The sequence below is a fragment of the Panulirus ornatus genome, chromosome 57 (genome assembly GCF_036320965.1).
Source record: "Panulirus ornatus isolate Po-2019 chromosome 57, ASM3632096v1, whole genome shotgun sequence".
NCBI classification, from domain to species: domain Eukaryota; kingdom Metazoa; phylum Arthropoda; class Malacostraca; order Decapoda; family Palinuridae; genus Panulirus; species Panulirus ornatus.
The window spans coordinates 13,560,533-13,585,119 of record NC_092280.1 but is presented as its reverse complement, the minus strand read 5'-3'; the positions used below and the strand labels follow the sequence as shown (position 1 = coordinate 13,585,119).

Here is a 24,587-nt window from a genome sequence, read left to right as displayed (position 1 = left end):
AAGGGACTGATGACTGGGAATAACTGGTTTAAAAAGAGGGTCATACATAAACATATATGAAGCTGGAGAGATGCTAAGCTGAAATTATTGGATTACATGGTAATTGATATGCCTGCAAAAGAAAGATTTGGATATGAATGTGATGAGAGGGACAGTTGGTAAGATGTCTGATCATTACTTGGTGGAGACAAGGGTGAAGATTTGCAGAAGCTTTTGGAAAATAAGAAATGATATAGATGAGAAAGTATGGAGAAAGTATGTGAGCCTGGAGAAAAGGCTTGTGTGAGAGATACCATGAGAAATTAAGCATGAAATAAAAAAAGGTTAGAGTAAATGAAGCTAGGGGACTCAATGAGGAATGGAAGGTGTTTAGATAGGCAGTGCTGACATTAGAAAGATATGTGACACACAAAAGGTCGGAGGTGGGTATGTGAGAGGTGAGATGATAATGTTAAGTTGCTACTGAAAGAGAAAAGACAGGCATATGACATTACAAGGAAGAAGTGTGTGTGACTGGAAGATATACAACGGAAGATGGTAGGGGATTAAGAGGAAGGTGCAGGAGTTGCAAAAGAGGGTAAATGAGAGTTGAGGGTTGGTGAGTATCAACAAACTTCAGGGAAAATGAGAGTTAGGGTAAATGAGTATCTACAAACTTCTAGGAGGATAAGAAAATGTTTTGGAAGGAGGTTAAGAGTATAAGAAAAACAAAAGACCATTTGGGAACATTGTTGAAGGGGCAACAGGCAGAAATGTGAAGAAGAGATGAAGTGAGTACTTTGAAGGATAGCAGAATGTGTCAGATGACAGATGTCAGGTATGTGGGTCAGGGAGTTATGCAAGTGAGAGTCATGGCAGGTGTCGCTTTGTGTTAGATGAAATTTGCTAAGGCAGCTGAAGAGGATGGTACCACAGATGAATTTCTTGTGTTGCTGACTGGTTGGTTAAGATTTACAATGTCTGTACAAATCATGGTGAGGTGCATGAGGACTGGGAGAATGCCCCTACAGTACATTACATTAAGGGAAACAAAGGTGAATGTAAACATCAGAGGCATAAGTTTGTTGAGCGTACCTGATATGATGTATGGGACAATGGTAATTAGAAAGGTGGTGGCATGCATGGCACTTCAGATTGGAAGGAACAAGGTGGCTGCAGGTGTGGTAGAGGGTGTGTGGATCAGGCATTTGCTTGGAAGAATGTGTAAGAGAAACACCAAGAAAAAAAGGACTTGAGTGTAGAATTTAAGGATCCGAGGAAAAGATATGATAGAACAAATAGAAATGCTCTGTGAAAGGTGTTGCAAATATATGGTGTGGGAGGAAAGCCTACAAGAACCAGTGAGGAATTTTATCAAGAGAATGAGGCAAGTGCGTAGGAAGAGAGGTAGGTGAATGGCTTCAGGTGAAGGTGGGTCTGTAACACAGGTTAGTAATGTTACCATGATTGTTTACTATATCTATGTATGCGGTGTTCAGAAAGGTGAATACAGGGATCTCAGACAGAGGAGAAGGAATGCAGTCTATTGGGATGCAGGGGCCTGGAAGGTGATTCTGTCAGTGCTTGCTAATGACATGGAAGTAGCAGCATATTCAAATGAAAAACAGTGGAAACTGGTGTCAGAGTTTAGGAGAGTGTGTGACAGGAGAAAGTCAAGATTAAATGTGAATTAAAGAAGGGTAATAGATTTAACAGAGATGAGGGAGATTATTTGAAGTGAAAGTTTGAAAGGCAAAAACTTGGAGGATGGGAAGTGTTTTAGATACATGGGAGTGGATATGGCAGTGACTAGGAGCACAAATGAACCCTAGGGTGGATGCATGACCTAAGCCTCAAATGAAAATGTGAAGGAGGTTGTTTTAGAAATTAAGTGATTAAAGACAACATGTGGAGTGATAAAGGTTGACTGAACAAGAAGTAATAGGGTAAGAGAAGTGTGGATGTATGAGAAGTATGTATGAAACAGCTAGATAGGGTGTGCTGAAATGGTTTGGACATATGAAGAAGATGGAGGAGAGGATGGAAAAGAGGGTATAAATGTCAGATATGTAGGAAACTAGGAAAAGCAGAAACCAATGAGGACATGGAGGAATGGAGTGAAAATTTCTTTAAAGGATTTAGGGCCTCAACATGCTGAAGGGTGTGTGGTGTGAAATGTGTAATGCGGTACATAGGAAATGGCATGCTGAACCAGGGAATGTGAAGAAGTCAGGGAAAACCACAGTAAGGTCTGCAGGGCCTGGTTATGGATTAGGGTATCTTGTTTTAGTGCAATATACATAACAGCTAAAAAAGTGGATGTCAGCAAATAAGACAATTTCTCTGTCTGCTCTTGGTGGTGCTGCCTCACCAACATGAGAAATAATGAAAATGGATGGATAAAATAAAAATAATTGTAATCATATTAACAATCATATACCATAGGCTATGGACGAGGATGTGCAAAGGAGAGTGGTGTTGAAAATGAAATGTTAGAGGACAGCGTGTATGATTGAGTGATGTGTGGAGGAGAGTGGTGTTGGAAATGAAATATTTGAGGACATGTGTTTGATTGAGTATGCAATAAAAGGGTTAAAGAGAGTTGTGATAATAAAAGAGTATTGCTGAGAGAGCTGAAGAGGGTGTGCTGAAATGGTTTGAATATATGTAGAGAATGAGTGGGGAAAGGTTGACAAAGTGGATATATGTTTTTGAAGTGGAAGGATCAAGGAGAAGAGGAAAACCAATTTAGAGATGTTAGGATGGAATGAAAAAGATATAGAGATCAGGGCATGAACATGCATGAGGGTGAAAGGTGTGTATGAGATTGAGTGACCTGGAACGACATGGTATACAGGGGTCGAAGTGCTGTCAATGGACTGAACCAGGGCATGTGAAGCAGCTAGGGTAAATAATGTGGGGCCTAGTTGTGAATATGGAGTTGTGATTCCAATGCATTACAAATAACAGCTAGAGAATGGATGGGAGAGAATGTGGCCTTTCTTCATCTGTTCCACGAGCAGTCTTGTTAAAGTAGGAAACAATGATCAAGTAATGAAAAAAAAAATAGGGCAAATGAGAGTTGGGGTGAGAGAGTATCATTAAATTTTAGGGAGAATAAAAAGATGTTTTGGAGGGAGGAAAATAAAGTGCGTAAGACAGGGGAACAATTGAGAACTTCAGTGAAGGGGGCTAATGGGGACGTGATAACAAGTAGTGGTGATGTGAGAAGGAGATGGAGTGAGTATTTTGGAAGTTTGTTGAATGTGTTTGATGATAGGGTGGCAGATATAAGGTGTTTTGGTCAAGGTGGTGTGCAAAGTGAGAGGGTTAGGGAAAATGATTTGGTAAACAGAGAAGAGGTAGTAAAAGCTTTGCAGAAGATAAAAGCCAGAAAGGCAGCGGGTTTGGATGGTATTGCAGTAGAATTTATCAAAAAAGGGGGTAACTGTATTGTTAAGAGGTTGGTAAGTTTATTCAATTAATGTATATCTCATGGTGAGGTGCCTGAGGACTGGCGGAATGCTTGCATAGTGTCATTGTACAAAGGCAAAGGAGATAAAAGTGAGTGCTCAAATTACAGAGGTATAAGTTTGTTGAGTATTCCTGGAAAATATATGGAAGGGTATTGATTGAGAGGGTGAAGGCATGTACAGAGCATCAGATTGGGGAAGAGCAGTGTGGTTTCAGAAGTGGTAGAGGATGTGTGGATCAGGTGTTTGCTTTGAAGAATGTATGTGAGAAATACTTAGAAAAGCAAATGGATTTGTATGTAGCATTTATGGATCTGGAGAAGGCATATGATTGAGTTGATAGAGACGCTCTGTGGAAGGTATTAAGAATATATGGTGTGGGAGGCAAGCTGTTAGAAGCAGTGAAAAGTCTTTATCGAGGATGTATGTGTTGGAAGAGAGGAAAGTGATTGCTTCTCAGTGAATGTAGGTTTGCAGCTGGGGTGTGTGATGTCTCCATGGTTGTTTAATTTGTTTATGGATAGGGTTGTTATGGATGTGAATGCAAGAGTTTTGGAAAGGGGGGCAAGTATGCAGTCTGTTGTGGATGAGAGAGCTTGGGAAGTGAGTCAGTTGTTGTTCGCCGATGATACAACGCTGGTGGCTGATTCGTGTGAGAAACTGCAGAAGCTGGTGACTGAGTTTGGTAAAGTGTGTGAAAGAAGAAAGCTGAGAGTAGATGTGAATAAGAGCAAGGTTATTAGGTACAGTAGGGTTGAGGGACAAGTCAGTTGGGAGGGAAGTATGTATGAAGAAAAACAGGAGGAAGTGAAGTGTTTTCGATATCTGGGAGTGGATTTGGCAGCGGATGGAACCATGGAAGCGGAAGTGAATCATAGGGTGGGGGAGGGGGCAAAAGTTCTGGGAGCGTTGAAGAATGTGTGGAAGTCGAGAACATTATCTCAGAAAGCAAAAATGGGAATGTTTGAAGGAATAGTGGTACCAACAATGTTGTATGGTTGCGAAGTGTGGGCTATGGATAGAGTTGTGCGCAGGAGGGTGGATGTGCCGTAAGTGAGATGTTTGATGACAATATGTGGTGTGAGATGGTTTGATCGAGTAAGTAATAATAAGGTGAAAGAGATGTGTGGTAATAAAAAGAGTGTGGTTGAGAGAGCAGAAGAGGGTGTTTTGAAATGGTTTGGTCACATAGAGAGAATGAGTGAAGAAAGATTGACCAAGGGGATATATGTGTCAGAGGTGGAGGGAACGAGAAGTAGGAGACCAAATTGGAGGTGGAAAGATGGAGTGAAAAAGATTTTGAGTGATCAGGGCCTGAACATGCAGGAGGATGAAAGGCGTGCAAGGAATAGAGCGAATTGGAACGATGTGGTATATCAGGGTAGACGTGCTGTCAATGGATTGAACCAGGGCATGTGAAACATCTGGGGTAAACCATGGAAAGTGCTGTGGGGCCTCGATGTAGAAAGGGAGCTGTGGTTTCAGCGCATTACTACATGACAGCTAGAGACTGAATGTGAGCGAATGTGGCCTTTGTTGTCTTTTCCTAGCGCTACCTCGCACACATGAGGGGGGAGGGGGTTGTAATTTCATGTGTGGCGGGGCGGCGATGAGAATGAAAAAAGGCAGACATTATGAATTATATACATGTGTATATATGTATATATCTGTGTGTGCATATATATGTATACGTTGAGATGTATGTAAAGTGATAAAGGATGAAGCTGTTTTTAGATAGTTTCCATATTTCCTTGCTATGGTCAAAATGTGGCTTGTAGCCTCATGTTAGAATGTCAGATAAAGTATAGTTGATGGCTGGAGAGGGCTGAATCTTGTGCTGAGCGCCTCCTTTTGGTTGGTTTGAAATGGAATGAGGATGATACTTTCTGTGCATATAAGCATTTGGAAAATTTTTGGTTCAATAGATGTATAGTCTTGAATTCAGATCCTAGGAGTCTTTAAGTCAAAACAGAATGGTAAGATGATAACTGGAAAATGTAATGTTGACAGATATATATATATATATATATATATATATATATATATACATATATATATATATATATATATATATATATATATATATATATGTATATATATATATATATATATATATATATATATATATATATATATATATATATATACATATATATATATATATATATATATATATATATATATATATATATATATATATATATATATATATATATATAATTTTTTTTTCTTTTTTGCTTTGTCGCTGTCTCCTGCGTTTGCGAGGTAGCGCAAGGAAACAGACGAAAGAAATGGCCCAACCCATCCCCATACACATGTATATACATACACGTCCACACACGCAAATATACATACCTATACAACTCAATGTACACATATATATACACACACACACATATACATATATACCCATGCACACAATTCACACCGTCTGCCTTTATTCATTCCCATTGCCACCTCGCCACACATGGAATACCATCCCCCTCCCCCCTCATGAGTGCGAGGTAGCGCTAGGAAAAGACAACAAAGACCACATTCGTTCACACTCTGTCTCTAACTGTCATGTAATAATGCAACGAAACCACAGCTCCCTTTTCACATCCAAGCCCCACAGAACTTACCATGGTTTACCCCAGACGCTTCACATGCCCTGATTCAATCCACTGACAGCACGTCAACCCCGGTATACCACATTGTTCCAATTCACTCTATTCCTTGCACACCTTTCACCCTCCACCTCCAATTTGGTCTCCCACTTCTCCTTGTTCCCTCCTCCTCTAACACATATATCCTCTTGGTCAATCTTTCCTCACTCATTCTCTCCATGTGGCCAAACCATTTCAAAACACCCTCTTCTGCTCTCTCAACCACACTCTTTTATATTACCACACATCTCTCTTACCCTATTATTACTTACTCGATCAAACCACCTCACACCACATATTGTCCTCATACATCTCATTTCCAGCACATCCACCCTCCTCCGCACAACTCTATTCATAGCCCACGCCTCACAACCATACGACATTGTTGGAACCACTATTCCTTCAAACATACCCATTTTTGCTTTCCGAGATAATGTTCTCGACTTCCTGCACATTCTTCAAGGCTCCCAGAATTTTCGCCCCCTCCCTCACCCTATGATTCCCTTCCGCTTCCATGGTTCCATCCGCTGCCAGATCCACTCCCAGATATCTAAAACACTTCACTTCATCCAGTTTTTCTCCATTCAAACTTACCTCCCAATTGACTTGACCCTCAACCCTACTGTACCTAATAACCTTGCTCTCATTCACATTTACTCTCAACTTTCTTCTTTCACACACTTTACCAAACTCAGTCACCAGCTTCTGCAGTTTCTCACATGAATCAGCCACCAGTGCTGTATCATCAGCAAACAACAACTGACTCAATTCCTAAGCTCTCACATCCAAAACAGACCGCATACTTGCCCCTCTTTCCAAAACTCTTGCATTCACCTCCCGAACAACCCCATCCATATACAAATTAAACAACCATGAAGACATTACACACCCCTGCCGCAAACCTACATTCACTGAGAACCAATCACTTTCCTCTCTTCCTACACGTACACATGCCTTACATCCTCGATAAAAACTTTTCACTCCTTCTAACAACTTTCCTCCCACACCATATATTCTTAATACCTTCCACAGAGCATCTCTACCCATAGGGATAGGGGAGAAAGAATACTTCCCACGCATTCCTTACATGTCGAAGAAGGTGACTAAAAGGAACGGGAGCAGGGGGTTAAAAACCCTCCCCTCCTTGTATTTTAACTTTCTAAAAGGGGAAACAGAAGAAGGAGTCACGTGGGGAGTGCTCATCCTCCTTGAAGGCTCAGATTGGGGTGTCTAAATGTGTAAGGATGTAACCAAGATGAGAAAAAAGGAGGGATAGGTAGTATGTTTGAGGAAAGGAACCTGGATGTTTTGGCTCTGAGTGAAATGAAGCTCAAGGGTAGAGGGGAAGAGTGGTTTGGGAATGTCTTGGGAGTAAAGTCAGGGGTTAGTGAGAGGACAAGAGCAAGGGAAGGAGTAGCACTACTCCTGAAATAGGAGTGGTGGGAGTATGTGATAGAGAGTAAGAAAGTAAACTGTAGATTGATATGAGTAGAACTGAAAGTGGATGGAGAGAGATGGGTGATTATTGGTGCATATGCACCTGGGCATGAGAAGAAAGATCATGAGAGTTAAGTGTTTTGGGAGCAGCTGAATGAGTGTGTTAGTAGTTCTGACGCACAAGACTGGGTTATAGTGATGGGTGATTTGAATGCAAAGGTGAGTAATGTGGCAGTTGAGGGAATAATTGGTATACATGGGGTGTTCAGTGTTGTAAATGGAAATGGTGAAGAGCTTGTAGATTCATGTGCTGAAAAAGGACTGGTGATTGGGAATACCTGGTTTAAAAATAGAGATATACATAAGTATACGTATCTAAGAAGGAGAGATGGCCAGAGAGCGTTATCAGATTATGTGTTAATTGATAGACACGCGAAAGAGAGACTTTTGGATGTTAATGTGCTGAGAGGTGCAACTGGAGGGATGTCTGATCACTATCTTGTGAGGGTGAAGATGAAGATTTGTAGAGGTTTTCAGGAAAGAAAAGAGGATGTTGGGGTGAAGAGAGTGGTGAGAGTAAGTGAGCTTGGGATGGAGACTTGTGTGAGGAAGTACCAGGAGAGACTGAGTATAGAATGGAAAAAGGTGAGAACAAAGGAGGTAAGGGGAGTGAGGGAGGAATGGGATGTATTTAGGAAAGCAGTGATGGCTTACGCAAAAGATGCTTGTGGCATGAGAAGTGTGGGAGGTGGGCAGATTAGAAAGGGTAGTGAGTGGTGGGATGAAGAAGTAAGATTATTAGTGAAAGAGAAGAGAGAGGCATTTGGACGATTTTTGCAGGGAAATAATGCAAATGAGTGGGAGATGTATAAAAGAAAGAGGCAGGAGGTCAAGAGAAAGGTGCAAGAGGTGAAAAAGAGGGCAAATGAGAGTTGGGGTGAGAAAGTATCATTAAATTTTAGGGAGAATAAAAAGATGTTTTGGAAGGAGGTAAATAAAGTGCATAAGACAAGGGAAAAATGTGAACTTCAGTGAAGGGGGCTAATGGGGAGGTGATAAAAAGTAGTGGTGATGTGAGAAGGAGGTATAGTGAGTATTTTGAAGGTTTCTTGAATGTGTTTGATGATAGAGTGGCAGATATAGGGTGTTTTGGTCGAGGTGGTGTGCAAAGTGAGAGGGTTAGGTAAAATGATTTGGCAAACAGAGAAGAGTTAGTAAAAGCTCTGCGAAAGATGAAAGCTGGCAAGGCAGCGGGTCTGGATGGTATTGCAGTGTTATTTATTATAAAACAGGGTGACTGTATTGTTGACTGGTTGGTAAGGTTATTTAACGTATGTATGATTCATGGTGAGGTGCCTAAGGATTGGCAGAATGCTTGCATAGTGCCACTGTACAAAGGCAAAGGTGACAAAGGTGAGTGCTCAAATTACAGAGGTATAAGTTTGTTGAGTATTCCTGGGAAATTATATGGGAGGGTATTGATTGAGAGGGTGAGGGCATGTACAGGGCATCAGATTGGGGTAGAGCAGTGTGGTTTCAGAAGTGGTAGAGGATGTGTGGATCAGGTGTTTGCTTTGAAGAATGTATGTGAGAAATACTTAGAAAAGCAAATGGATTTGTATGTAGCATCTATGAATCTGGAGAAGGCATATGATAGAGTTGATATATATATATATATATATATATATATATATATATATATATATATATATATATATATATATATATAAGGGGATAAGAGTGAGTGCTCAAATTACAGAGGTATAAGTTTGTTGAGTATTCCTGGTAAATTATATGGGAGGGTATTGATTGAGAGGGTGAAGGCATGTACAGAGCATCAGATTGGGGAAGAGCAGTGTGGTTTCAGAAGTGGTAGAGGATGTGTGGATCAGGTGTTTGCTTTGAAGAATGTATGTGAGAAATACTTAGAAAAGCAAATGGATTTGTATGTAGCATTTATGGATCTGGAGAAGGCATATGATAGAGTTGATAGAGATGCTCTGTGGAAGGTATTAAGAATATATGGTGTGGGAGGAAAGTTGTTAGAAGCAGTGAAAAGTTTTTATCGAGGATGTAAGGCATGTGTACGTGTAGGAAGAGAGGAAAGTGATTGGTTCTCAGTGAATGTAGGTTTGCGGCAGGGGTGTGTGATGTCTCCATGGTTGTTTAATTTGTTTATGGATGGGGTTGTTAGGGAGGTAAATGCAAGAGTTTTGGAAAGAGGGGCAAGTATGAAGTCTGTTGGGGATGAGAGAGCTTGGGAAGTGAGTCAGTTGTTGTTCGCTGATGATACAGCGCTGGTGGCTGATTCATGTGAGAAACTGCAGAAGCTGGTGACTGAGTTTGGTAAAGTGTGTGGAAGAAGAAAGTTAAGAGTAAATGTGAATAAGAGCAAGGTTATTAGGTACAGTAGGGTTGAGGGTCAAGTCAATTGGGAGGTGAGTTTGAATGGAGAAAAACTGGAGGAAGTGAAGTGTTTTAGATATCTGGGAGTGGATCTGGCAGCGGATGGAACCATGGAAGCGGAAGTGGATCATAGGGTGGGGGAGGGGGCGAAAATTCTGGGGGCCTTGAAGAATGTGTGGAAGTCGAGAACATTATCTCGGAAAGCAAAAATGGGTATGTTTGAAGGAATAGTGGTTCCAACAATGTTGTATGGTTGCGAGGCGTGGGCTATGGATAGAGTTGTGCGCAGGAGGATGGATGTGCTGGAAATGAGATGTTTGAGGACAATGTGTGGTGTGAGGTGGTTTGATCGAGTGAGTAACGTAAGGGTAAGAGAGATGTGTGGAAATAAAAAGAGCGTGGTTGAGAGAGCAGAAGAGGGTGTTTTGAAGTGGTTTGGGCACATGGAGAGGATGAGTGAGGAAAGATTGACCAAGAGGATATATGTGTCGGAGGTGGAGGGAGCAAGGAGAAGAGGGAGACCAAATTGGAGGTGGAAAGATGGAGTGAAAAAGATTTTGTGTGATCGGGGCCTGAACATGCAGGAGGGTGAAAGGAGGGCAAGGAATAGAGTGAATTGGAGCGATGTGGTATACCGGGGTTGACGAGCTGTCAGTGGATTGAATCAAGGCATGTGAAGCGTCTGGGGTAAACCATGGAAAGCTGTGTAGGTATGTATATTTGCGTGTGTGGACGTGTGTATGTACATGTGTATGGGGGGGGTTGGGCCATTTCTTTCGTCTGTTTCCTTGCGCTACCTCGCAAACGCGGGAGACAGCGACAAAGTATAAAAAAAAAAAAAAAAAAAAAAAAAAAAAAAAAAAAAATATATATATATATATATATATATATATATATATATATATATATTTTTTTTTTATTTCATACTATTCGCTATTTCCCGCAATAGCGAGGTAGCGTTAAGAACAGAGGACTGGGCCTTTGAGGGAATATCCTCACCTGGCCCTCTTCTCTGTTCCTTCTTTTGGAAAATTAAAAAAAAAAATAAAAAAAAATGAGAGGGGAGGATTTCCAGCCCCCCGCTCCCTTATATATATATATATATATATATATATATATATATATATATATATATATATATATATATATATAGAACCTTGTATCTTAATAATGTTGGGGTGCCACTCCAGTTCAAGAGAAACAGAGGCCATTTGAAGAAGAAAGAGACACTATCATATTCTAATCATCACACACATAGACATACCCACACACACAGGGTAACAGGGAGATCAAAATACTGCAGAAATATGAGACAAAAGGCAGCAGTGGTCAGACAAATGGCTTACATACTTAAGATGAAAAACTAAGTTTACACATCACAGCACAATTATCATGTGAAAAAGGACCATGGAGTACATTTCAAATAAAACTTAATCAAGAAAGCATATGAAGCTGGTCATAAGCAAAGCAAATTATTTGGACATTAGGTAGAGGAGTTCTGCACTCAGGCCCCATCTCTTGCACAGTATGTGTGAATGTTTGTGGCTATGCTTGCATGCAGGCATGGATGTGTGTGTGTGTGATTGTGTGCCAATCAAAACACCCAGATTTACAGCAAACTTAAGCAAATACAAAACAGCATGACCGAAAATGACAAGTGACAGTTTAGATCAACTTTCTATTGTTTGTTTCATTGACTCCTACATGATAATAAACAATGACATGAAAAGGTGACTGACCCATCTACCTCAAATGGCTGATCTACTTGTTCCCTGTCAGTAAAACAGCTGCCAAGGCCTGTCAATAATTCTTCTGACTTAAATTTTGGTCTTAGAATAATTCTTTCACCAAAAGAGATACACCTTTGACAAGTCAGTATCAAAACAAAACTCATTTACATCACTTCTGCAACTTAATAGAGTTCAGTAATATGACATAACCAAATTGTTTTTATGAAAGCTAGTAACTAACTAAGCAACCAATTTTATATTGACCATGATTTATGGTTACCCACACAATCCATTTTGCTCTATAAAGTGGGCAAATAAAACATAAAAAAATGTTCTGAAAAAGTGAATTTACAATATCATAGGTATATTTTTGGTATCAGAATGAAAAAATGTTAAGTTGCAATACCCTCTAAAATCATTAGGCAGTCTGCTATATCATAACATCAGTGATTTTGGGTACTACCTCAACTTTCAAACAGCAGCTTTCTTCGGAATAACAATGGTTATATAAAGATAATGTGCTTCACATTATAAGAAAGTACATTATCAATGTAGAAAAGTAACAAAAATAAAAGTTAGTCCCAAATCTGATTCAGCTGAAAAGGTACACTCAACATTCTCCTCTAACCAGTTTGTGTAACACTAGTTAGAAGCTATCAGGTCCACATATATATATATATATATATATATATATATATATATATATATATATATATATTTTTTTTTTTTGCTTTGTCACTGTCTCCCACGTTTGCGAGGTAGCGCAAGGAAACAGATGAAAGAAATGGCCCAACCCACCCCCATACACATGTATATACATACGTCCACACACGCAAATATACATACCTACGCAGCTTTCCATGGTTTACCTCAGACGCTTCACATGCCCTGATTTAATCCACTGACAGCACGTCAACCCCGGTATACCACATCTATCCAATTCACTCTATTCCTTGCCCGCCTTTCACCCTCCTGCATGTTCAGGCCCCGATCACACAACATCTTTTTCACTCCATCTTTCCACCTCCAATTTGGTCTCCCACTTCTCCTCGTTCCTTCCACCTCCGACACATATATCCTCTTGGTCAATCTTTCCTCACTCATTCTCTCCATGTGCCCAAACCATTTCAAAACACCCTCTTCTGCTCTCTCAACCACGCTCTTTTTATTTCCACACATCTCTCTTACCCTTACATTACTTACTCGATCAAACCACCTCACACCACACATTGTCCTCAAACATCTCATTTCCAGCACATCCACCCTCCTGCGCACAACTCTATCCATAGCCCACGTCTCGCAACCATACAACATTGTTGGAACCACTATTCCTTCAAACATACCCATTTTTGTTTTCCGAGATAATGTTCTCGACTTCCACACATTCTTCAAGGCTCCCAGGATTTTCGCCCCCTCCCCCACCCTATGATCCACTTCCGCTTCCATGGTTCCATCCGCTGCCAGATCCACTCCCAGATATCTAAAACACTTTACTTCCTCCAGTTTTTCTCCATTCAAACTTACCTCCCAAGTGACTTGACCCTCAACCCTACTGTACCTAATAACCTTGCTCTTATTCACATTTACTCTTAACTTTCTTCTTTCACACACTTTACCAAACTCAGTCACCAGCTTCTGCAGTTTCTCACATGAATCAGCCACCAGCGCTGTATCATCAGCGAACAACAACTGACTCACTTCCCAAGCTCTCTCATCCCCAACAGACTTCATACTTGCCCCTCTTTCCAAAACTCTTGCATTCACCTCCCTAACAACCCCATCCATAAACAAATTAAACAACCATGGAGACATCACACACCCCTGCCACAAACCTACATTCACTGAGAACCAATCACTTTCCTCTCTTCCTACACGTACACATGCCTTACACCCTTGATAAAAACTTTTCACTGCTTCTAACAACTTGCCTCCCACACCATATATTCTTAATACCTTCCACAGAGCATCTCTATCAACTCCATCATATGCCTTCTCCAGATCCATAAATGCTACATACAAATCCATTTGCTTTTCTAAGTATTTCTCACATACATTCTTCAAAGCAAACACCTGATCCACACATCCTCTACCACTTCTGAAACCACACTGCTCTTCCCCAGTCTGATGCTCTGTACATGCCTTCACCCTCTCAATCAATACCCTCCCATATAATTTACCAGGAATACTCAACAAACTTATACCTCTGTAATTTGAGCACTCACTCTTATCCCCTTTGCATTTGTACAAGGCACTATGCACGCATTCCGCCAATCCTCAAGCACCTCACCATGAGTCATACATACATTAAATAACCTTACCAACCAGTCAATAATACAGTCACCCCCTTTTTTAATAAATTCCACTGCAATACCATCCAAACCTGCTGCCTTGCCAGCTTTCAGCTTCCACAAAGCGTTTACTACCTCTTCTCTGTTTACCAAATCATTTTCCCTAACCCTCTCACTTTGCACACCACCTCGACCAAAACACCCTATATCTGCCACTCTATCATCAAACACATTCAACAAACCTTCAAAATACTCACTCCATCTCCTTCTCACATCACCACTACTTGTTATCACCTCCCCATTTGCGCCCTTCCCTGAAGTTCCCATTTGCTCCCTTGTCTTAAGCACTTTATTTACCTCCTTCCAGAACATATTTTTATTCTCCCTAAAATTTAATGATACTCTCTCACCCCAATTCTCATTTGCCCTCTTTTTCACCTCTTGCACCTTTCTCTTGACCTCCTGTCTCTTTCTTTTATACATCTCCCACTGAATTGCATTTTTTCCCAGCAAAAATCGTCCAAATGCCTCTCTCTTCTCTTTCACTAATAATCTTACTTCTTCATCCCACCACTCACTACCCTTTTCTAATCAACCCACCTCCCACTCTTCTCATGCCACAAGCACCTTTTGCGCAATCCATCACTGATTCCCTAAATACATCCCATTCCTCCCCCACTCCCCTTACTTCCATTGTTCTCACCGTTTTCCATTCTGTACTCAGTCTCTCCTGGTACTTCCTCACACAAGTCTCCTTCCCAAGCTCAATTACTCTCACCACCCTCTTCACCCCAACATTCACTCTTCTTTTCTGAAGAAAGTAAGAAAGTAAATTCTCGATTAATATGGGTAAAACTGAAAGTTGATGGAGAGAGATGGGTGATTATTGGTGCATATGCACCTGGGCATGAGAAGAAAGATCATGAGAGGCAAGTGTTTTGGGAGCAGCTAAATGAGTGTGTTAGCGGTTTTGATGCACGAGACCGGGTTATAGTGATGGGTGATTTGAATGCAAAGGTGAGTAATGTGGCAGTTGAGGGAATAATTGGTATGCATGGGGTGTTCAGTGTTGTAAATGGAAATGGTGAAGAGCTTGTAGATTTATGTGCTGAAAAAGGACTGATGATTGGGAATACCTGGTTTAAAAAGCGAGATATACATAAGTATACTTATGTAAGTAGGAGAGATGGCCAGAGAGCGTTATTGGATTACGTGTTAACTGACAGGCGTGCGAAAGAGAGACTTTTGGATGTTAATGTGCTGAGAGGTGCAACTGGAGGGATGTCTGATCATTATCTTGTGGAGGCTAAGGTGAAGATTTGTATGGGTTTTCAGAAAAGAGGAGTGAATGTTGGGGTGAAGAAGGTGGTGAGAGTAAGTGAGCTTGGGAAGGAGACCTGTGTGGGGAAGTACCAGGAGAGACTGTGTACAGAATGGAAAAAGGTGAGAACAATGGAAGTAAGGGGAGTCGGGGAGGAATGGGATGTATTTAGGGAATCAGTGATGGATTGCGCAAAAGATGCTTGTGGCATGAGAAGAGTGGGAGGTGGGCTGTTTAGAAAGGGTAGTGTGTGGTGGGATGAAGAAGTAAGAGTATTAGTGAAAGAGAAGAGAGAGGCATTTGGACGATTTTTGCAGGGAAAAAATGCAATTGAGTGGGAGAAGTATAAAAGAAAGAGACAGGAGGTCAAGAGAAAGGTGCAAGAGGTGAAAAAAAGGGCAAATGAGAGTTGGGGTGAGAGACTATCAGTAAATTTTAGGGAGAATAAAAAGATGTTCTGGAAGGAGGTAAATAGGGTGCGTAAGACAAGGGAGCAAATGGGAACTTCAGTGAAGGGCGTAAATGGGGAGGTGATAACAAGTAGCGGTGATGTGAGAAGGAGATGGAATGGGTATTTTGAAGGTTTGTTGAATGTGTCTGATGACAGAGTGGCAGATATAGGGTGTTTTGGTCGAGGTGGTGTGCAAAGTGAGAGGGTTAGGGAAAATGATTTGGTAAACAGAGAAGAGGTAGTAAAAGCTTTGCGGAAGATGAAAGCCGGCAAGGCAGCAGGTTTGGATGGTATTGCAGTGGAATTTATTAAGAAAGGGGGTGACTGTATTGTTGACTGGTTGGTAAGGTTATTTAATGTATGTATGACTCATGGTGAGGTGCCTGAGGATTGGCGGAATGCGTGCATAGTGCCATTGTACAAAGGCAAAGGGGATAAGAGTGAGTGCTCAAATTACAGAGGTATAAGTTTGTTGAGTATTCCTGGTAAATTATATGGGAGGGTATTGATTGAGAGGGTGAAGGCATGTACAGAGCATCAGATTGGGGAAGAGCAGTGCGGTTTCAGAAGTGGTAGAGGATGTGTGGATCAGGTGTTTGCTTTGAAGAATGTATGTGAGAAATACTTAGAAAAGCAAATGGATTTGTATGTAGCATTTATGGATCTGGAGAAGGCATATGATAGAGTTGATAGAGATGCTCTGTGGAAGGTATTAAGAATATATGGTGTGGGAGGCAAGTTGTTAGAAGCAGTGAAAAGTTTTTATCGAGGATGTAAGGCATGTGTACGTGTAGGAAGAGAGGAAAGTGATTGGTTCTCAGTGAATGTAGGTTTGCGGCAGGGGTGTGTGATGTCTCCATGGTTGTTTAATTTGTTTATGGATGGGGTTGTAAAGGAGGTAAATGCAAGAGTCCTGGAAAGAGGGGCAAGTATGAAGTCTGTTGGGGATGAGAGAGCTTGGGAAGTGAGTCAGTTGTTGTTCGCTGATGATACAGCGCTGGTGGCTGATTCATGTGAGAAACTGCAGAAGCTGGTGACTGAGTTTGGTAAAGTGTGTGGAAGAAGAAAGTTGAGAGTAAATGTGAATAAGAGCAAGGTTATTAGGTACAGTAGGGGTGAGGGTCAAGTCAATTGGGAGGTGAGTTTGAATGGAGAAAAACTGGAGGAAGTGAAGTGCTTTAGATATCTGGGAGTGGATCTGTCAGCGGATGGAACCATGGAAGCGGAAGTGGATCATAGGGTGGGGGAGGGGGCGAAAATTTTGGGAGCCTTGAAAAATGTGTGGAAGTCGAGAACATTATCTCGGAAAGCAAAAATGGGTATGTTTGAGGGAATAGTGGTTCCAACAATGCTGTATGGTTGCGAGGCGTGGGCTATGGATAGAGATGTGCGCAGGAGGATGGATGTGCTGGAAATGAGATGTTTGAGGACAATGTGTGGTGTGAGGTGGTTTGATCGAGTAAGTAACGTAAGGGTAAGAGAGATGTGTGGAAATAAAAAGAGGGTGGTTGAGAGAGCAGAAGAGGGTGTTTTGAAATGGTTTGGGCACATGGAGAGAATGAGTGAGGAGAGATTGACCAAGAGGATATATGTGTCGGAGGTGGAGGGAACGAGGAGAAGAGGGAGACCAAATTGGAGGTGGAAAGATGGAGTGAAAAAGATTTTGTGTGATCGGGGCCTGAACATGCAGGAGGGTGAAAGGAGGGCAAGAAATAGAGTGAATTGGAGTCATGTGGTATACAGGGGTTGACGTGCTGTCAGTGGATTGAAGCAAGGCATGTGAAGCGTCTGGGGTAAACCATGGAAAGCTGTGTAGGTATGTATATTTGCGTGTGTGGACGTGTGTATGTACATGTGTATGGGGGGGGGGGTTGGGCCATTTCTTTCGTCTGTTTCCTTGCGCTACCTCGCAAACGCGGGAGACAGCGACAAAGTATAAAAAAAAAAAAAAAAAAAAAAAAAAAAAAAATATATATATATATTCTTTTTCATACTATTCGCCATTTCCCGCCTCAGGGAATATCCTCACCCGGCCCCCTTCTCTGTTCCTTCCTTTGGAAAAAAAAAAAAGGGGGGGGGTGGGGGAAGATTTCCAGCCCCCGCTCCCTTCCCTTTTAGTCGCCTTCTACGACACGCAGGGAATACGTGGGAAGTATTCTTTCTCCCCTATCCCCAGGGATATATATATATATATATATATATATATATATATATATATATATTTTTTTTTTATACTCTGTCGCTGTCTCCCGCGTCTGCGAGGTAGCGCAAGGAAACAGACGAAAGAAATGGCCCAACCCACCCCCATACACATGTATATACATACGTCCACACACGCAAATATACATACCTACACAGCTTTCCATGGTTTACCCCAGACGCTTCACATGCCTTGATTCAATATATATATATATATATATATATATATATATATATATATATATATATATATATATATATATATATATATTGAGGGACAGGGGAGAAAGAATACTTCCCACGTATTCCCAGCGTGTCGTAGAAGGTGACTAAAAGGGAAGGGAGCGGGGGGCTGGAAATCCTCCCCCTCTCTTTTTTTTTTTTTTTTTTAATTTTCCAAAAGAAGGAACAGAGAAGAGGGCCAGGTGAGGATTTTCCCTCAAAGGCCCAGTCCTCTGTTCTTAACGCTACTTCGCTATCGCGGGAAATAGCGAATAGTATGAAAAAAAAAATATATATATATATATATATATATATAGAGAGAGAGAGAGAGAGAGAGAGAGAGAGAGAGAGAGAGAGAGAGAGAGAGAGAGACTGGAGGAAAAAAAAATTCTTCCATTTCAATTTCTAAAAAGAAGGACCAGAAGAGGGAGTCAAGCAAGGTGTACTCATCTTTCTCAAAGGCTCAGGCCGGGCTGTCTAAAAGTATGTGGATGTAACCAGGGTCACAAGACAGGAAGTATGGTTGAGGAAAGAAACAGGATGTTCTGGCTCTCAGTGAAACAAAGATCAAGGATAAAGGGGAAGAATGGTTTGGAAATGTCTTTGGAGTAAACACAGGGGTTGGTGAGAGGATAAGAGCTAACGAAGGAGTAGCACTACTCCTGAAGCAGAAGCTGTGGGAATGTTTGACAGAATCAAGCAAGTAAATTCTAGATTGATGTATTTAAAATTGAAACTGGATAGAAAGAGATGGGTGATTTATTATTGTTAATGCACCTGGCCACGAGAAGAAAGGTCATGAGAGGCAAATGTTTTGGAAGCAGCTAGGTGAGTGTGTCAGGAGTTTCGTAAGAGACCAGGTATTGATTAATGGGGGATTTACATGTGGAGAGTAATGTGGCAGATGAAGGTGTAATTGGAGGCATGGGCGTGGGGTATTCATTGTTATGAATGGAAATGATGAAGAGCATGTATTGTTCCATGAAAAAGCACAGGTGATTGGGAATACCTAATTAAAAAAGAGGTATATACACAAGTATACATATGTGGGTGGGAGAATTGGTCAGCAGGCATTATTAGATTACATATAAAGAGAGACTTCTGGATGTAAATGTGCTGGGATGGGCAGCTGAAGGGATATCTGATCACTATCTTGGGGAGGGGAGGGTGAAGATTTGTGGAGAATTTTGGAAAAGAGGAAACAATGTTGGTGAGAAGAGAGTGGTGAGAGTACGTGAGCTTGGAAAAGAGACTTGTGTGAAGAAATATCAAGAGATTGAGTGTAGAATGGCAAAAGGTAAGAGTAGATGAAGCAAGGGGAGTGGGTGAGGAATGGGAGGTACATAAGGAAGCAGCATTGGCACCTGCAAGAGATGAATGTAGCATGTGAAAGGTGAGAGGTAGGCAGATTAGAAAGGGTAGTAAGTTGTGAAATGAAGAAGTAAAGGTGCACGTGAAAGAGAAAAAAAAGAGGCATTTGGGCAGTTCTTTGAGGGAAGAAGTACATATGATTGGGGTATGTGTAAGGGAAAGCATAAAGAGGCCAAGAGGAAGGTACAGGGACTGAAAAAGAGGGGAAATGAGAGTTGTGATAAGTTAGTTTTATCAAACTTTTGGGAGAATAAGAAGATATTTTGGAAGGAGGTATATAATAAGTGAAAGACATGAAAAAAATGGGAACATCGGTGAAGGTGCCAAAAGGAGAAGTGATAACAGGCATTGATGAACTGAGGAGGAGGTGGAGAAAGTATTCTGAAGGACTGTTAAATGTGTTTGATGATTGTATGGCAGATGTAGGGTGTTTGGGTTGGGCTGGTATGCTAAGTGAGAAAGTGAAAGTGGTTTGGTGAAATGGGAAGAGGTGAAATTCTTGTGTAGGATGAAATGTAGCAAACCAGCTGGAATTGATGATACTGCTACTGAATTTATTAAAGAAGTGGGTGACTGTTGTTGATTGGCTGATAAGAATTTTCAACGTATGTACGGATCACAGTGAGGTACCTTAGGATTGGCAGAATGCATGTATAGTACCACAGTATAAAAGCAAGGGGGTTAGAGATCAGTGTTCAAACTACTGAGGTACAAGTTTATTAAGTACACCTGATAACTTGAATGGGAAGGTTCTGATTGAGCACAAATAAGGGTGAAGGCATATACAGAGTATAAGATTGGGGAGATGCAGTGTGGTTTCAGAAGTGGTAAAGGGTGTGTGTGGATCAAGTGTTTGCTTTAAAGAATGTGTTTTACAAATACCTAGAAAAACAGATGGATTTTTATATAGCATTTACGGAACTAGAGAATGAATATGATGGGTCAGATAGAGATGTTTTCTGGAAGGTCTTAAGAATATACAGTGAGTGTGCATGGAAAGTTGTTAGAAGCAGTAAGAAGTTTTTATCCAGGGTGGAAGGTATGTGTATGAGTAGGAAGGGAAAAGAGTGAATGGTTCTACATGAAGGTTGGTCAGTGGCAGGTGTGTGTGATGTCTACATGGCTGTTCAATTTGTTTATGGATGGAGAGGTAAGGGAGGTAATTGTGAGACTTGGAAAAAGGGGCTAATATGCAGTCTGTAGGTGAGATTACAGGGCCTGGGAAGTGAGTCAGCTGTTGCTTGCTGATGATACAGCATTGGGGGAAGATACAAGTGAGAAACTGTAGAAGTGGGTGACTGAGTTTGGAAGTGCGTGTAAAAGGAGAAAACTGAGAGTAAATGTGAATCAAAGCAAGATTATCAGGTTTAGCAGATTGAGGGACAGATTACTTAGGGTATAAATGTGAATGGAAATTACTGGAGGAAGTATAGTATTTCAAATTTCCTGGGAGTGTATGTGGCAGCAAATGGAACCATGGAAGCAGAAGTTAGTAACATGGTGGGAGAAAGGGCAAAGGTTCTGGAAGCACTGAGAAATGTGTGGCAAGTGAAATATTTATCTGGGTGGGCTGTGGAGGAAACAAGTAGAACAGGAAAGCCAAATAACCAGGGCATGTTAAGCATCTGGGGTAAGCCTTTGAAAGGTCTGTGAGGTCTGGCTGCGGAAGGGAGCTGAAGTTCCGGTGGATGTGAGTGGACGTGGCCATTCTTCATCTGTTCCTGGCACTACAGTTCTAATGCAGGAAATGGCAATCAAGAAGGAAAAGAAATCACGACTTACCTGCCTTACATGTTGAGAAACAAGAAGGAAATCATACCAGTAACGTCTTGTGACTGTATGATCAATAATAGAACCTGGTGGAGGATTGTCATGCCCTCTTGAACTCTGAAATAAGATTTGTATAGGATTCAGTAAATATATATATATATATATATATATATATATATATATATATATATATATATATATATATATATATATATAGAAGGATTTAACCTTTCGGATTCATGTACATGTTTCTCTTGATTTCTGCTGGATTACAAGTATGCTTATATATTAAGCTGTTAACCATGGTTCCTAAATTTTTAGAACCTTCTTGGAGAACTTGAAATTGTTTTGACAGGTGTTGTATAGAGAATGTTATGTAGCACTCTTGGTAGTGTAAATGTTTATGGTAATGATAAAGCAAAAGTAACACTAGACATGAGAAGTAAAGATGGTTAATAATATATGATGGCTTTGATAAGTTTTTAGTTAGTGTCATTGATTTTTTTTTTTCTTTTTTTATACTTTGTTGCTGTCTCCCGCGTTTGCGAGGTAGCGCAAGGAAACAGACGAAAGAAATGGCCCAACCCCCCCCCCCCATACACATGTACATACACACGTCCACACACGCAAATATACATACCTACACAGCTTTCCATGGTTTACCCCAGACGCTTCACATGCCTTGATTCAATCCACTGACAGCACGTCAACCCCTGTATACCACATCGCTCCAATTCACTCTATTCCTTGCCCTCCTTTCACCCTCCTGCATGTTCAGGCCCCGATCACACAAAATCTTTTTCACTCCATCTTTCCACCTCCAATTTGGTCTCCCTCTTCTCCTCGTTCCCTCCACCTCCGACACATATATCCTCTTGGTCAATCTTTCCTCACTCATTCTCTCCATGTGCCCAAACCATTTCAAAACACCCTCTTCTGCTCTCTCAACCACGCTCTTTTTATTTCCACACATCTCTCTTACCCTTACGTTACTTACTCGATCAAACCACCTCACACCACACATTGTCCTCAAACATCTCATTTCCAGCACATCCATCCTCCTGCGCACAACTCTATCCATAGCCCATGCCTCGCAACCATACAACATTGTTGGAACCACTATTCCTTCAAACATACCCATTTTTGCTTTCCGAGATAATGTTCTCGACTTCCACACATTTTTCAAGGCTCCCAAAATTTTCGCCCCCTCCCCCACCCTATGATCCACTTCCGCTTCCATGGTTCCATCCGCTGACAGATCCACTCCCAGATATCTAAAACACTTCACTTCCTCCAGTTTTTCTCCATTCAAACTCACCTCCCAATTGACTTGACCCTCAACCCTACCGTACCTAATAACCTTGCTCTTATTCACATTTACTCTTAACTTTCTTCTTCCACACACTTTACCAAACTCAGTCACCAGCTTCTGCAGTTTCTCACATGAATCAGCCACCAGCGCTGTATCATCAGCGAACAACAACTGACTCACTTCCCAAGCTCTCTCATCCCCAACAGACTTCATACTTGCCCCTCTTTCCAAAACTCTTGCATTCACCTCCCTAACAACCCCATCCATAAACAAATTAAACAACCATGGAGACATCACACACCCCTGCCACAAACCTACATTCACTGAGAACCAATCACTTTCCTCTCTTCCTACACGTACACATGCCTTACATCCTCGATAAAAACTTTTCACTGCTTCTAACAACTTGCCTCCCACACCATATATTCTTAATACCTTCCACAGAGCATCTCTATCAACTCTATCATATGCCTTCTCCAGATCCATAAATGCTACATACAAATCCATTTGCTTTTCTAAGTATTTCTCACATACATTCTTCAAAGCAAACACCTGATCCACACATCCTCTACCACTTCTGAAACCGCACTGCTCTTCCCCAATCTGATGCTCTGTACATGCCTTCACCCTCTCAATCAATACCCTCCCATATAATTTACCATATAAGTATACTTATGTAAGTAGGAGAGATGGCCAAAGAGCGTTATTGGATTACGTGTTAATTGACAGGCGTGCGAAAGAGAGACTTTTGGATGTTAATGTGCTGAGAGGTGCAACTGGAGGGATGTCTGATCATTATCTTGTGGAGGCTAAGGTGAAGATTAGTATGGGTTTTCAGAAAAGAGGAGTGAATGTTGGGGTGAAGAAGGTGGTGAGAGTAAGTGAGCTTGGGAAGGAGACCTGTGTGGGGAAGTACCAGGAGAGACTGTGTACAGAATGGAAAAAGGTGAGAACAATGGAAGTAAGGGGAGTGGGGGAGGAATGGGATGTATTTAGGGAATCAGTGATGGATTGCGCAAAAGATGCTTGTGGCATGAGAAGAGTGGGAGGTGGGCTGTTTAGAAAGGGTAGTGAGTGGTGGGATGAAGAAGTAAGAGTATTAGTGAAAGAGAAGAGAGAGGCATTTGGACGATTTTTGCAGGGAAAAAATGCAATTGAGTGGGAGAAGTATAAAAGAAAGAGACAGGAGGTCAAGAGAAAGGTGCAAGAGGTGAAAAAAAGGGCAAATGAGAGTTGGGGTGAGAGACTATCAGTAAATTTTAGGGAGAATAAAAAGATGTTCTGGAAGGAGGTAAATAGGGTGCGTAAGACAAGGGAGCAAATGGGAACTTCAGTGAAGGGCGTAAATGGGGAGGTGATAACAAGTAGTGGTGATGTGAGAAGGAGATGGAATGAGTATTTTGAAGGTTTGTTGAATGTGTCTGATGACAGAGTGGCAGATATAGGGTGTTTTGGTCGAGGTGGTGTGCAAAGTGAGAGGGTTAGGGAAAATGATTTGGTAAACAGAGAAGAGGTAGTAAAAGCTTTGCGGAAGATGAAAGCCGGCAAGGCAGCAGGTTTGGATGGTATTGCAGTGGAATTTATTAAAAAAGGGGGTGACTGTATTGTTGACTGGTTGGTAAGGTTATTTAATGTATGTATGACTCATGGTGAGGTGCCTGAGGATTGGCGGAATGCGTGCATAGTGCCATTGTACAAAGGCAAAGGGGATAAGAGTGAGTGCTCAAATTACAGAGGTATAAGTTTGTTGAGTATTCCTGGTAAATTATATGGGAGTGTCATTGATATGTGTAGAAAAATATGTTCAAGATTCAAGAAGTTCACATATTTTGCCTTTCTCAGAATGTTTTATTTGCTGTATGATCAGAGAAGTATTGAAAATGGTGTTACATAAGAAAACAAAAATTTCCTTTTCTCTCTTTTTATTAGCTTTTATCCCTGGGGATAGGGGAGAAAGAATACTTCCCACGTATTCCCTGCATG

At 41.2% G+C, this 24,587-nt stretch overlaps 1 protein-coding gene across 1 annotated transcript in view; it reads right to left on the bottom strand.

The window, feature by feature from the left end:
- LOC139766182 (piwi-like protein Ago3) overlaps window positions 1-24,587 on the bottom strand; it is a 471,290-nt gene that overhangs the window by 5,608 nt on the left and 441,095 nt on the right. The window contains exon 17 of the mRNA XM_071694451.1: window positions 21,305-21,409. Coding sequence (XP_071550552.1) covers window positions 21,305-21,409 — 105 coding nt within the window. The remainder of the gene's footprint in view (window positions 1-21,304; window positions 21,410-24,587) is intronic.